This window comes from Miscanthus floridulus, chromosome 1 (genome assembly GCF_019320115.1).
Source record: "Miscanthus floridulus cultivar M001 chromosome 1, ASM1932011v1, whole genome shotgun sequence".
Taxonomy (NCBI): Eukaryota; Viridiplantae; Streptophyta; class Magnoliopsida; order Poales; family Poaceae; genus Miscanthus; species Miscanthus floridulus.
In genome coordinates this window covers 7,478,247-7,492,167 of record NC_089580.1, presented here as the reverse complement: position 1 = coordinate 7,492,167, position 13,921 = coordinate 7,478,247, and the positions used below count along the sequence as shown (strand labels likewise).

Genomic DNA, 13,921 nt, shown 5'->3' with positions numbered 1-13,921 from the left:
GACCCCTCCCTTCTTTCTTCTTTTGGGGACAAGGCCGCCCGCACGCCTCCCTCATCGAGCGAACCCTCTCTCCTCTCCTTTATCCCCCCCTCCGCTCGCTTGCGCAAGAAGCACGCCATGGCCGGCTGTATCCCCACAGCGTGAACCAACAGTGTATCCCATCCATGCCATCTCCACTTTCGGTGCACTGCGCCCTATCTACGTTCGCCACTATAGGATGCCCTTGGTCCTTCCTCTTCTCCTTCATCCTCGTCCCTCTCGAATCCAAAGCAGAGCTAAGAGATCCAGTCATCACTGTGGAACTAGGTTCGTCTAACAGAGGTGATGGTGTAATCTGAGAAGAAAGGATCTGGTTCTCAAAGAAGTTCAAGTCTACCGTTGGTTAGTTTGGTCTTAGGGTTAACGATGTTTTACTTCCCAGTCTTCTGTTTCTGGATCTGTTGGTCATACGCCATGTTTTGGATAATCATTATCCTGTTGTTTCTCCATTGCCCTCGTCTATCCCGACTTCTGGACTAAGCCTTGGTTGTACTAGGTTGCTCTTAACCATGTAACTTTAAATCCCGGTGTAATTTAGTGTTGACGCTGTGTAGTCTTTCGTGTGATTCCAGATTTACAAAATGTGTTGTAGTTTCGTCTAAGGGGAGTGGATTCTAATTCACTATTTTGTAAACCCTCACGTTAAGAGACATACTTGTGTTGTAGTTTTTGCTTTTTCCACCTATAATGCAATCCCAGCCAATGTTGTGCTTTGAATCTAAGTGTCTTAGTTGCTGGAGCCCAACTCCATCAAATACTTCTTTCCACTAACATGTCATTGATTTGCTGACCTACAATAGGCACCATGTAATGACAACCAACCTCTATGTTCATTTACAACATTGTAATGAAAAAAGCCATGCTACATTTCCTTCTCATATTTACTCATTTAATGTACCAAATAGACCAACCTTTCGTACCAACGCGATGAGGAACATATTAAACATATGAGCCACCTATATCAAGCACATCACCCGCAGCGAAGCGCGGGCAGCAGTGACGAGTAAATATTATGTTGAGGATACATTTTGGATTTGAGTCTCGTGATGGGTCTTCTATTGAAGACCGCCTGAGCACCGTTGTAAGATCAAACAGAGGCCTTCCGCACAGGATTGGCCTTCCGCTTCCTCTGCTCAGGCGCAGCGGAACAACACATGCCAAGCCGTCAAAAGAACTTTGCCGTTGTGATTCCCTAACGACCACTCCAACACTGGCTTCACTTGTATCATTGACAAATGAGTAGACAAGTTGTATCTGCTCATGCAGACAACCAAATAACATCTCAGTTCTTCTGTATTTGCTCGTACAATCTTACCAAACCCTCTACATTTTTGGAATACAGTTCCGCCCAGCGTCCGTTCATGCAAAATATACGATGCAAGCCCCATCCGGCAACCCCTGGTGACGTTTCGCAGGTGTCGTTTCTCTCATTAGAGATGTCAACTATTTTTTTGCTTTATTAAAATCATATCATGTGTTTACCAAACCTATTTAATTAATGAAAATGGATGAAGCCGCAAAAAACACTATTAACTGTAGCAGGGAAGTAGAGTAATTTAGAATAGTTTTTGAGAGTCGTGGGAGACAATTTCTTGATTCCGGCAAGAATTTAGGGGCAAAAAAGAGTTTTTTTCGGATGCAAATACGAAATACCCTAGACCCTGGGCTTCATTTCTTTCTTCTTTGGCAGCCCATGCCGGCCCAACTCAACGGATTGCGAGGCCCGCCGCCGCGCCGCCCACTAGGTTGTTTGGGATCTCACCATTTTTTCCTCGTCTTCGTCTCTACACGGTGCCGCCGCCGCCGCTGCTGCCGGAAGCAAAGCCCAAGCCTGAGAGTAAGCCATGGCGATTGGTTCTCTCATCGCCTCGAGGTTCGCCAGGTCTAGCCATGCCCTCCCCGCTGCCGCCGCCGCGGCCATCTCTCAGGTGCCACCTCCCCCTCTCTGGTATTGTTGGTTGTTCGTGTGTCGATGTTGATCTGATCAACTTGTATGTTCCACCGCGTGGCCTGATCAGGCTCCCAGGGCCCAGCACACCGCATTTCCACTACTCTCCGGCCTTGGAGAAGCGGCTCGTGCTTTCAGGTAAATATAACTACAACAAGCTTATTGTGTATGCGGATCATCACCAACGCTAGCTTGTACTTCTATGTCAGTCTACCTCTTGCATTGCTTGTTGATCGTTGAATTGTATGCATCTACTGCTGTGTGCAGCTCAAGGGCTCTATGGAAGGGAGCATTCGTTGATGCTTTCCTGGCTAAAATTAAGAAGAACAGAGAAAATATGAATGGCAAGAAGATTTGGTCTCGTAGATCTTCTATTTTGCCGGAATTCGTCGGTTCCTCTGTGCTCATTTACAACGGAAAAACTCATGTCCGGTGCAAGATCACTGAAGGGAAGGTTGGCCATAAATTCGGAGAGTTTGCTTTTACACGGAGACGAAGGCCGCATCGAGCAATACAAGCAAAGGGAAATCAAGGAAAGGGCAGAAAGTAAAAGGAGAAATGTGCATGAAAGGTGAGGTTATATATGTCATAAGAAATGAATTTAGATGTCAGCTGATACAGCATAAAGTTTACCTGCAGTTTCAGGTTTTTTTTTTGTTTATCTGAACTTTTAATTAGTTGCTGGTAGGAAAAAACATTCAGCTTGCACTAATTTGGGTTCTCTATCACAATAATCTGGGTTGTTTGTATTTAGCTTCGAGCCTAACTGGTGTGAAATGATGGAACACAGGAAAAAAAGAACAAACCCACATTGCCCACATCCTGCTTGTGGTATTCTTCTAGATCTGATTGGTAGGTTTGATCAATGTCCAATCTATGTTTCGAAAATTGATGTATTAGTTGAGTAGATTACACTCTATATTAAAAAATTGATGTATTAATAGATTGTAGATAATTTCATTACCTTCCTAGAAAGATAAAGGATCCGGAGATTTGTTAGGTAGATCAGGAGTTATGGCAATCTGAATTCGACCTGTTTTCCTGCACAGTACTCTGTTCCGCTGTACAATATTCTTGTCTGTTTATCTTGCAGCACAATTTTAACCTCTGGAGATGATTGAATTATATTTTTGTTAGTTTTAGTCTTTTTTTTTGGGTATAGATTGCAGATACAAAATTGTGAAGTGAATGCATGTTATAAGAGGGGTGATGTATCTAAGTATAGGAGCATGTCTTTTATTTATGTGTTTGGTAAGTGTGTTAGTGAGCTGTGCCTCACGTCAGGGTTGATCTTTGCCGGCAAATCTTTGTCACATGGTTAAGAGATGCTAGCCCAAATTTTTTCTGCTTTTATTGTGGCTGGGTTAAATTGATTTGTCCTTCCAGTGCAATTGAGCTATGAATAAGCTACATCCCTTGCTAAAGTGACTCTGTGATCTGTGGCTCTGTGTAGACAAAGGCTGGAACCATCCTTTCCACATGTGTTATCGGCATGCTTTTAGTGTGCATTATGCATATATAGGGTGGTAGCTGTGAAAAGATCGCCACACCTAAAGCCACAATCTGTACCAGTACCTTTTGATATGCAGTGAGCAACAGTACGCCTATGAAGCAAGCATGAAATGCAATGCACGTTATGACATCTTATGCCAGCTATTATGCTAAAAAAAACATCTTATGCGAGCTAGAAGGGAACACAGTTGAGATATGTGGCCATAAATATGAGTAACGGTGTTCTCAATTGCTTATGTGATAATTGCAGAAGCTTGGTTCACTAAATGTGTTTTCACTATGATTGCAAAAAGCCATTAAGCTTACAGGGCAGTGCTAACTTCTTGTCATTTGCTCAGATATTTACACCACTGTGTTTATCACTTTTCAGGTGGGTTTAAGGACGGTGGGATGAGGGCATAGTTGACAAACAAGCACTTGAATCACCAGAGTTTACGATCTGGACTGCTTTTTTCTCAGACCAAATAATTTCAGGAGAATGTTAGCTCATCTTACTTAAAAGATTTGCCCATGGACTCTGTTCCCTCTGTTAATTACCGCTTACTATTGGTGTTATGAGCAAACATTAAACTGATTATAAGTTATGCTTTAGAGATTGTTTTTGGCCAGAATTAGCTACCTTTCCATTAGAATATTTCTTGTTGAAACTGACTGCTGCTAGCAGATTTGAGTGCCTCAAGTAGCCGTTTGATAGATCCTTTGCTCTGCCTCAGCAAACAAGTTTTGCCTTGCATCATTTGCCAAAGAACCCCACGAGGTTCGTCTGGTAGCCACTTAAATAGCAGAAGGATTTCCTGAAGATCAATACATCCTACAATACACAATGTTAGTCAGGGAGACCATGAAGGATTTTCTCGCCCCAAATTTGCAATACAGTAGATGAAGCATGTCAGCCGGCAACAGGGAAGATGATATTCAAGTATTAACACCACAATAACCAGGTCATGTGAACCTGTCTATTGCTCTTCTTACATTAAATTTAATTTATTTAGAAGTACAGAATCATCCTTGATGATAATGAGATCACTCGCAGCAGATTACTTGAGGGCCACAAATCTTATTATGTATCTAGGAGCAAGGTACAAGGCTTCCATCTTTACATACTACTTCGATTTCTTTACAGTGGAACAATCTGATCTGCCTCTGTTGCGCCAGTTGAACAAATATATTAGTGAAAGATTATACTTGATGATCTAGCTGGACTCGAATAGCAGTGAGCAACACAATTCAACAATTGACTGGAACCGGCAGCCAGTCACAGGTCTGGAAATTGGAATGAGGGCCCAATTGCCCAGATGTCTCCACAGTAATACAAATACTCCTTGGGATTAGTGTCAAGGCTCGATGCTCTGGCCTCTCTACAATTGTACTGCTGACGACCTGAGGTAACGAGGCCTTGTTTAGATTGCAAGTTTTTTTACTCTCTCTTCGTCACATCAAATCTTTGGACACATGCATGGAGTATTAAATGTAGATAAAAAAAATAACTAATTACACAGTTTGATTGTAAATTACGAGACGAATCTTTTGAGCTTAGTTAAGCCATGATTGAACAATAATTGTCAAATACAAACGAAAGTGTTACCGTACCAAATACTGATTCCTAACCCCAATCTAAACAAGGCCTGGATAAGTGCAGATATCACGACTGGCACTAACACCCCTCAGAATCTTTTGATGTGAACTGAGTTCTGGTGAATTCGGATTCAGAAGTTGATGAAAAACGGAGATGCTGGTTACGTGCAGTGATGTTGTAGATGATGACGATCCATAGGGGCAACGAGTTAAACGATTCCAAAGCCATTTGGCAACATTTATACAGGTTTAATTTACAATGCCACAAATTTAAACCATATAATTATTAAATTCAGCTTAAGAAACGAAGATAATTGAAAATTTGCTGCCGCAAAAGGAAATTGTGCCTTTCTAAATGGAAGCTGTGTAACATTGTCAATTTGTTTTACAATATTCAACTCAGCTGATTGCAAGGTTTCCATATATGATATACCCTGTTCAAAAAGATCGTTTTGCACATTCTAGTGGCAGTTTAGCCTGAATAATGGCTAAACATTAGCTTCAAGTAAACAACGATCATACATTTTGCGCATGCTTCTCACCAATTTGAGCGCACACAGACCCAGAGTATTTGCAAAACCCCACGTTTGAAGTTAAACTGAACTTTCTTACATTTTCTGGTTAATAACTGGCTGCCGGACAATACAAGATGGTTTAGAAAAAATAATAAAAAATGGAAACCTCGCACACACACACAGGCAAAAAGATGTATAAGTCACAACAGATCCAAGGACTTCACTATATCCTCCAGCCTATGTAGCATCATGTTTGCTTTGAACTGTGACACAAACATCCGAGTTAGCGTAACCAGAATTAGATGCGGTGCAGCTAGTGTAAAAATCAACAATGAGGACGTCTGAATTATACAACACAATCAGCATCGGGCACTAGAAACTGAAACAGCATATCAAACAAAGCTTCCAATAGAAATGTAGAACAGTGCACTCAGCACGTCCAGGGAATCTAGAGTCAGACAGATTTCCTGAAATGTCTCCATTGTGTAGAGTATAAATTTTTAAATCTCAACCCTACCAAAAAAGGTATGTAACTATGTATTTCCTAAAACACATGGCATTAGTCCTCTGCTTTTTAAGGCAGATTAAACGACTGAAGCGACTCAGTGTCACCATGAGTTTTACACAACGTTAAATTCAGAGCTTCACCTCAAGCTCAGCACAGGGCAATAGGAAATCACCATTCTTTGCTGGTGCCAAGGCATGAGGTATAACATATAGAATGTCATTAGTCCCTTTTCAGGGCTATTCTACAATGGAAACGGTAATGTACTTTTGAATGCTCTCTCATTTGGGCTCAGTTAATCGTGGGTTGCTAGCAGTTATTTCTGACTACATAGAATATAACAAAATAGAATCTTTTTACAAATTCATAATTTCTGTGGAGAAAGTTATAATTCCATACAATCTTGAAAACTATAACTCAAGGCAACAACAAAAACAAAACCTTGGTTCATCCTGAACTGTGCACATGTAACTAGATGGCTGTCTATCATTTCACACACTGCGGCTAGTGATAAACAATTGTAAACGCTTTATCCAGAGGTCAGCAAAGATTGCAATCTCTAGACACCCTTCAAGAAAGTATTCAAATAAATTGCAAGTTTAATCTACAAGTGCAGCAAAAAGCAAACAAAGTTGTAGAGAGGTGATTTGGCCTAAAAAGTTGTTGACTTATAGACATCCTAATTCCAAACCATACCTCAGAAAGGTGAATTATTAATTGTTCTTTCAACTTGAAAAATATGTAGAAAAAAATGCCTTACATGCTTGAAAATTACCATTTACTGTTCTCAATCAAGCAAACAAAGAGTCTTAAAAGTTAGACTCATAAGCATACCCTTTTGTGGCTTTTGGCTCTGTGGTAGCTACTCTTGAGGCTTCATAGCCGGGAATAGAAGAACTTCCTGAGTTTGCATTGAAAGAATTATATATCAGTCAATAATATCCCAGTGAAAGCCAAGAATGTCAAGAAAGCATTGGACATTCATATGGAATAGAACTGACGGAAATACGCGAACCTTAATGTTCTGGGAATCTGTTAGCAACATCGTGAGGCGATCAATTCCCAAGCCCCAACCGCCTGTTGGTGGTAGACCATACTCAAGGGCAGTACAGAATGTTTCGTCCAGGGCCATAGCTTCATCATCACCAGATTGACGATCCTGGACATGATACGAAGTTAAAGACTATACAACTCACCACTCCTAATAAAGGAAGGATAGAGAACAGCAAATGCAAGTCTCAGTTAATGCCCAATTGAAAATATAACAGGAAAAGCGTTCAGGAACTTTTGTGCTCTTCTTGTCATTCTATCCCTTCCAACATACATTCCTTTTTGGTTCTATATTCTTAGGCGCACACAAGCATGTGCATGCTTGGACTCAGAAATCCAAAACATAGCAATGACTTAGGTTGCTTCTAAAAGGAATATACAATCTGCAAGGTTACTTGAGTGTTCATTAAGTTAAAAATTACCTTTAGTTGCTCCTCAAACCGTTGCCTCTGCACAACAGGATCGTTTAACTCTGTGTATGCATTGCACACCTACAGGCATTTGAAGGTCATACTGTGAAACATCAAGGAAGCAAAACATGGAATGCCAATGAAGAACAGTATATACCTCATGTTTGTTAACAAATAGCTCGAACCTCTCAGTCAATCCAGGTCGGGACCTATGCCACTTTGCCAATGGACTCATTATCTCTGGATGATTGATGATATATGTTGGATTCACACACGTCTCCTCCAAGAAATGGCCAACTAACTATCCAATACCAACAGAGAACATCAGTATTATAGCAAATATATTTTAGTGGGATACACTGCAACAGAAATAATTGATCCAAACTCCAAAAGGCCAAGACCTTGACATGTAAACAAATGAATTCAAGCTAAGCATTCCTCAGACAATGTGTTTTTTTCCCAATAGAATGGAAAAGTATTGAAGTCAACACCATAAAGACCTTGACAAATCAGAGATTCAGTGGGAAATAAAACAAAATTCTACTAGCCGGATGGACAATGCATGCTTCTTCAAGTAAAGAAGTATATTATCAGTACTGAAATCTAACTGCCAAAATCAAATACAACAGCATGCTGCAGTTTCCATTAAGTCAAAATAGAAACCTTGTCAAGCAACCGTGATGTCGTTTGGGGAGGTGGACATTTCACGTCATACTTCGCACATGCTTCTATCAAGTAACGATTCGCTTCATCACTTGATAGATCTTTTGGTATATTGAGATTGGCCATAGCCTCCAAATCTTTAATCATATCTATCCTTCTGCAATAAGACAAAAGAAAAAAACTGTAAAAGGCACACCCAGGGAAAATATAAGTTATATTGATGCTTTGAAGAGCATCTGTTGACTACCTGAAGGGAGGCGTGAAATCAATTTCTATTGGGGGGTTCGTAACTCCATTTGCATGATATTTTATCTTATAGCCACCTGTCAGCTCCTTAACCATGCCTATTAACCATAAAATAAAAATATATAGGGGTAAATACTCCATTTTTACATGACGTGATAAAAAAGTTACAATGGTGCAGCATTATTTAGTGAACACATGGTTACCTGACAACATGGTTTCAGTAAGCTCCATCAAATCATTGTAATCGGCATAAGCCATATAAAATTCACAAGTTGTGAATTCAGGATTGTGTGTTAAATCAATTCCTTCATTCCTGAATTGTTTTCCAATTTCATAAACACGGTCCAATCCACCAACAACCAATTCCTTCAGATATAATTCAGGTGCAATACGCATAAAAAGCCTCATGTTTAATTCATTGTGGTGTGTAACAAAAGGCCTCGCAGCTGCTCCACCAGCAATCATGTTCATCATCGGAGTCTCCACCTAGAATACACAAAAGGTCAGATATTGAAGTGTCAACTGGAATCTGGAAAGAAACTGCACAAATCTTGTGCTTACCTCCAAAAATTCACGTTCATCTAGAAATTTCCGGATAAATGAGACAACTTTAGATCGTGTCTTGAAGATATGCCTCACTTCATGGTTTACCATAAGATCAAGATACCTTTGACGATACCGAGTTTCCTGACATCAGAAAACAAACAATTAAAAACCAAAGCATGGTTTCTAGTTATTATCAACATTTGAACACAGGCCAAACTAAAAGTGAACTATTCATTGTTCGCAATTAACTTGCTAAAGAAACAATAGATGTATTTGGTTTCAGGAATCAACCCATGGTGATCAGTGGGATGACGCCATCCCTCACTTTTGTTAATATAATAATGTGCTAATTGGTGATTGGCCAGCCCATAGAATTCTTATGCCAAAAATAGCGAGTCAGGTTCCAGATCAGGATTGGATGTGTCATACGCATCCCATTTCTCAAAATAAACATCACATAGAGGTACAGGTACGCCACAACACAGGCGAGACAGCAAAATTAGAAAAAATGATCCCCTAAGCATGCTAGTATTGTCTGTCTGCACAGTAAGGCCATATTTGTATTGTACAAGGGTGGTCCAGCATCGGGCCAGGATCCCACACCATCCTAGCGCATGGAAAGAAAACCATCCTAGCGCATAGAAACAAAGCCTAAGTGAGTAGGCATGTTTTCTATTATTTCAACAGGCTTACTAATCCTTACAAGTGTCCTGATATCACATGCCTTATTCATATTTTTCAGCCAAAATGTGATCACAACAATGGCCAGCCAACATGAACCCAAAAAAGTTGACCGCATTGCATAGTTGTGAGCTACCTGGATTAGATTACAACGGTCCATTCTCCATTATGATCGGAAATGTTCCCTAGTTGTTTGTTACATATTCAGGATGCTAGAGGAAAGCACTTTATTCTTGCAAGAACAAGCTTCAAATGTTTTGGAACCACAGAACGCCAGGAAATAAGACAACACTACTTGCCTGAAGAAGTGGTAAATAACCAATTTTTATGTTTAAGCAAGAAAAGTAAGACATAATGAAGAATGATGACAAACCTGATCCCTTAAAACATAATTTTCGATGTTCCTACCCATTCCTGGAGTCCACGGTACAGGCACCGCACTTCCTTCACCTTTCTGTAATAAATAAATACTTGATATGTAAAGATTGCAACTGATATTATAGGAAAATGGGCCTTCTTTAATGCCTAAAGTATGCCAAAGCAGTGTTCAGCCCCCACAACATCAGAGGGTTGAAAATAGAAACTAAAAAGATTGCTTGAACACACTAAATATGTAAACATTTCAACTATATCATAGGGCCTTCTTGAAAGCATAAGTTTGCCAAAGCCACAGTCCCCACAATATCCAGAGGGTCCAAAATTGCAACTTATTGGTCAACTTCCTTCTCATGCTGTTAAACAATAAAAAGAGAGACTTTTTTTGAATTATATTTTGATTCTCACCTGTCGAGGCATCATATGAAGACATGGAGAGAGCACGACAAATTTCTTTGGGAATACGCTAAGCTCCCCTCGGTTGCTTTTCCCTGATATTCAACATATTGATTAACTTATCAAACATAGAAAAAATACAATAAAATAGCAAGAAATCTTATGATTTTGTAATTGCTCAGACAAATAGCATGCACCACTATCACTTGTGTAACTGGATTGCATTTTCTTAATGTTCAACAAATTGAAAAATCAAAGTTTATAAAAAATAGCAAGAAAAACATAACAATCATCAAATCATTGAGTGGTCAGGCAAACAATAGAACTGTAGAGTTAACCAGGAACATAAACTACATAACAGTACAGTTTTTTCAAGAAAACATGCTACTTGAATTCTGTATTGAATGTCTGTAACCATAACAAAAGGATAACTTACCTAAGTATAACATTTCTATCGGCTAAATATAAATACTAATATTTCAACCAAAATAGTTCATAGAAGTCCCTACTTATAGTTAATAGTTCGAAGCTTTGAGCTGAACACAACAAACCTGGATAGCCACATATGCCAACAATATCACCTCGCTTCACACCCGAGTGGTACTTAGAGAATTCAGCTTCGTCCAACTCTGAGGTCCTATAAAAAATAAAATGGTAAAAAATACAGTCCAGTATAAATAATTGATCTCTTAAATCCCACTTTTATGATTAAAAAATATTCATAATTGAGAAAATAGGTTATCAAGTAAATATCTGCAAGCAGAACTACTCCCTCCGTTCCAAATTGTAAGACGTTTTAGCTTTTGTAGGTACGTAGTTTTTGCTATGCACTTAGATATACTCTATGTCTAGATACATAGTAAAAGCAATGTATCTAGAAAAGCCAAAATATCTTATAATTTGGAACAGAGGGAGTATTAAGTATGCACTGTCCACTAAAAAACATAACCTTATGTTTGGTCCTGCGATATAAATAAAAGCACAAGGAAAACAAGACCTTTTGGCACAAATGAGACACTTCATACTTCATCGTGTCACCATACGAGGCTCAACTATTCTACAAAATAGGTCACCTTTATCTCTCGAGCTGACAAATATTGTAGATCTATGTGACATTTCCGATAGAAAACCAAAAGGAAACTACCTTTTGCTGACCAAGCAATGAAAAATTAAACTAGCTAAGCCATATCATATGCCATTAGTATAGTTCAGGGAGTATTTCCATCACAAACTACTACATAAGTAGCCAAGTAGGATCAGTAGTCTAGACTTGCTTTAACTACTGGTGCTTGATCTACCATGAATGTGCAGAGTTAAAGCATGAATTCTACCACCAGGGAGCTCTTTTCTATGAGTTAGTGCAGAACAGGGGATGAGTGAGGCCCTGTTTGTAACAGCTTAAACTTCTGTATAAGCTGCTTTGTTCTAGCTGTGCAGAGAAGCCACTTCCCAGACAAGCTGCTGAGTAAAACGTTATCCTGTTCGGAGGTTCAGATTCTCTTTCAACTTTTTTTTTTTTGTGAGGATCCAGAGATGAACAAGGTTGCCTCCACTCTCCAGTGCTCTCATCGTAGGAGAGCAAATCCATGGCCTGGCCTGGCCGGTCTTCTGTGAAAACACAACTGCTGGTGTGGGCGAGCACAGTGCACGTGCACCCCCCATGATCGGATTTCGTCATGCAGGAACAGGGTTGCGTGCTGCTTAGCCTGGCAGGATCGGTGCGGAGGACAAGGGACGTGTGTGCGGATCTGCCGCCGGCGAGCTCCATGGCCTTCCAGAGCAGGGAGCCGGATGCAGAGGGGTGGCGCAGCCTCAGGTGACAGATGCAGAGAGCAGCACGGCAAAGAAGTGGCGCGACCGTGGACATGCTTGTGGAAGAGCGGAGGCTTTCTGGCAGAGGAGGGAGGTGAAAGTGGCAAAGCGCCACTGCTGCTTGCTGTGGGGGAGAAGCGAGGAGCAGCATGCATGGAGAAGGGAGGAGCACAGGCATCAGGCAGTCATGCAGGGGAGGCGTGGTTTAAAAGCTGATCCCCTGCCACCGCTGGAAAAATTGCATGCTAGTTCATTTCCCATAAGCGCTTGCTACTCGAAAAGTTTTGCATTTGGCATCTGTGGCAGCTGAAAAAGAAGCAGAAGCTGGAAAGCCGATGCACCAAAAAGGGCCATGATCTAGTGCATAAAAAAATATGAACCCCATGCAGTGGTTGACAATCAGCTCAAGCAATAATAGGCTAGTTGCATAGTGAAGAAACATGACAACTGAACACCATACTAGACTTGAAAGTTTTACCTGGCATCAGCCATCACTTGAACCTTCATGCTACCACCGTAAAGATCATAAAAGAATAGCTTAGATGATGATGTCCTCTTGTTCATGATCCTCCCTTTGATGATAAAAAAAAAATACAAATGAGACCTATATGAATCTCCAAGTTAAGAATACAACCCTAGGAAAACAAAAGGAGTTACCAGCTAAACACTCTGTCACATCTGTAAGCTTCTCCCCATTGCTCAAGGCCTTGTACTTCTCAATGTATTCGGCTACAGAGATGCCAACCGGGAACTTATGGGGATAGGGGTTTACACCTGTGGCCTTGAGCAAATCAAGAGTCTTGAGCCTATTCTCATAGTATTGCTGCAGCAGGAGACACATCCATCCAATAAGAGTAAGAATAAGGAACAGAATTTAAAAAGGCAAGACAGGAGAAAGCAAGATGCAACATACAGTGGGATCCATGTCATCCTCGTCAGCAGCAGATGCCTTCTGAGGCTTTCCACTGGCAGCAGCTGCCGCAGCCTATACCAACAGAAGGCACACATCAATTTTGAGCTTTGGCACTAACATTGTCAAAAGTTAACTTCCAACTGCAGCACTAGTCATCTTCTAGAGCTAACAAAGCTAACAATACTTGGTGGAAGGAATGACATGTTCTGACCAAATTAATCCAGGACTCACTGATTTAGCACATAACAAGAATTGCAATAACAGGAAGAAACAACAACACAAATGTTCCTCACCTTGTTCTTCTTCTCTTCCTCCTTGAGCCTCCGCTCCTCTTCCTGCTTCTTCCTCTTCTCCTCTCTCTTCTTCGCGCTGCACACATCAAACACGGAACAACCAACCCCCGAATCAGGAACAGAAATACCAAGGAAAACCAACGGGCTCAAGGGAGAGGAAGGCTCGGATGTCCCTACTTCTTCGAGAGCTGCGGCTCCTCTCCGCCCTCACCCGCCGGCGGAAGATTCTGCCCGTCGCCGCCCGTTGAGAGCCCCGCGAGCTTCTCCTCCAGACCAGACGCCGAGCCCGCGCCGTCCGCCATGTCGCGCGCGGACCTCTAGGGTTTCGTTGTGACTTGTGCTGAGGCAGGCGGAAGGAGAACGGCGAACAAGATGAGACGCGGTTACGGTTAGAATGTGGAGGCGCAGGTGGTGGTAGGGTTTTAGGGCAGCGCAGCGAGTG

At 41.1% G+C, this 13,921-nt stretch overlaps 2 protein-coding genes across 3 annotated transcripts; one reads left to right on the top strand and one right to left on the bottom strand.

Annotated features, from left to right (window-relative positions):
- Positions 1–1,774: 1,774 nt before the first annotated feature.
- LOC136537309 (small ribosomal subunit protein uS19m-like) lies at positions 1,775–4,096 on the top strand. 2 transcript variants are annotated; one of them, XR_010779108.1, is made up of 5 exons: positions 1,775–1,967; positions 2,058–2,125; positions 2,255–2,558; positions 2,778–2,839; positions 3,870–4,096. XR_010779108.1 is itself a non-coding variant. In XM_066529341.1 (4 exons), the coding sequence occupies exons 1-3, from the start codon at positions 1,884–1,886 to the stop codon at positions 2,535–2,537; spliced, it is 435 nt and encodes a 144-aa protein (XP_066385438.1). In that variant the 5' UTR covers positions 1,778–1,883; the 3' UTR covers positions 2,538–2,558; positions 3,870–4,096. The 2 variants fall into 2 exon arrangements, 1 of the variants encoding a protein (XP_066385438.1); XM_066529341.1 differs by lacking the exon at positions 2,778–2,839 and having other exon boundaries at positions 1,778–1,967.
- A 1,299-nt stretch (positions 4,097–5,395) lies between these two features.
- LOC136537216 (lysine--tRNA ligase-like) lies at positions 5,396–13,919 on the bottom strand. Its single transcript, XM_066529285.1, has 17 exons — positions 13,657–13,919; positions 13,480–13,555; positions 13,187–13,258; positions 12,931–13,096; positions 12,752–12,845; positions 11,013–11,098; positions 10,474–10,556; positions 10,064–10,144; positions 9,025–9,150; positions 8,667–8,949; positions 8,465–8,561; positions 8,218–8,374; positions 7,712–7,855; positions 7,567–7,635; positions 7,110–7,253; positions 6,929–6,995; positions 5,396–5,852 (listed from the first exon to the last, which is right to left on the bottom strand). Exons 1-16 carry the CDS (start codon positions 13,779–13,781, stop codon positions 6,957–6,959), a joined length of 1,842 nt encoding a protein of 613 aa, XP_066385382.1. The 5' UTR covers positions 13,782–13,919; the 3' UTR covers positions 5,396–5,852; positions 6,929–6,956.
- Between the last annotated feature and the right edge of the window lie 2 nt (positions 13,920–13,921).

Excerpts from the sequence above, each read along its gene's own strand:
- LOC136537309 (XM_066529341.1), top strand. The coding sequence starts at position 1,884 with ATGGCGATTGGTTCTCTCATCGCCTCGAGGTTCGCCAGGTCTAGCCAT. Across the intron at positions 1,968-2,057 it reads CCGCCGCGGCCATCTCTCAG|GCTCCCAGGGCCCAGCACAC; the intron begins GTGCCACCTCCC and ends TGGCCTGATCAG. Across the intron at positions 2,126-2,254 it reads GAAGCGGCTCGTGCTTTCAG|CTCAAGGGCTCTATGGAAGG; the intron begins GTAAATATAACT and ends TGCTGTGTGCAG.
- LOC136537216 (XM_066529285.1), bottom strand. The coding sequence starts at position 13,781 with ATGGCGGACGGCGCGGGCTCGGCGTCTGGTCTGGAGGAGAAGCTCGCG. Across the intron at positions 13,556-13,656 it reads GAGCCGCAGCTCTCGAAGAA|CGCGAAGAAGAGAGAGGAGA; the intron begins GTAGGGACATCC and ends TGATGTGTGCAG. Across the intron at positions 7,636-7,711 it reads TATTTGTTAACAAACATGAG|GTGTGCAATGCATACACAGA; the intron begins GTATATACTGTT and ends AAATGCCTGTAG.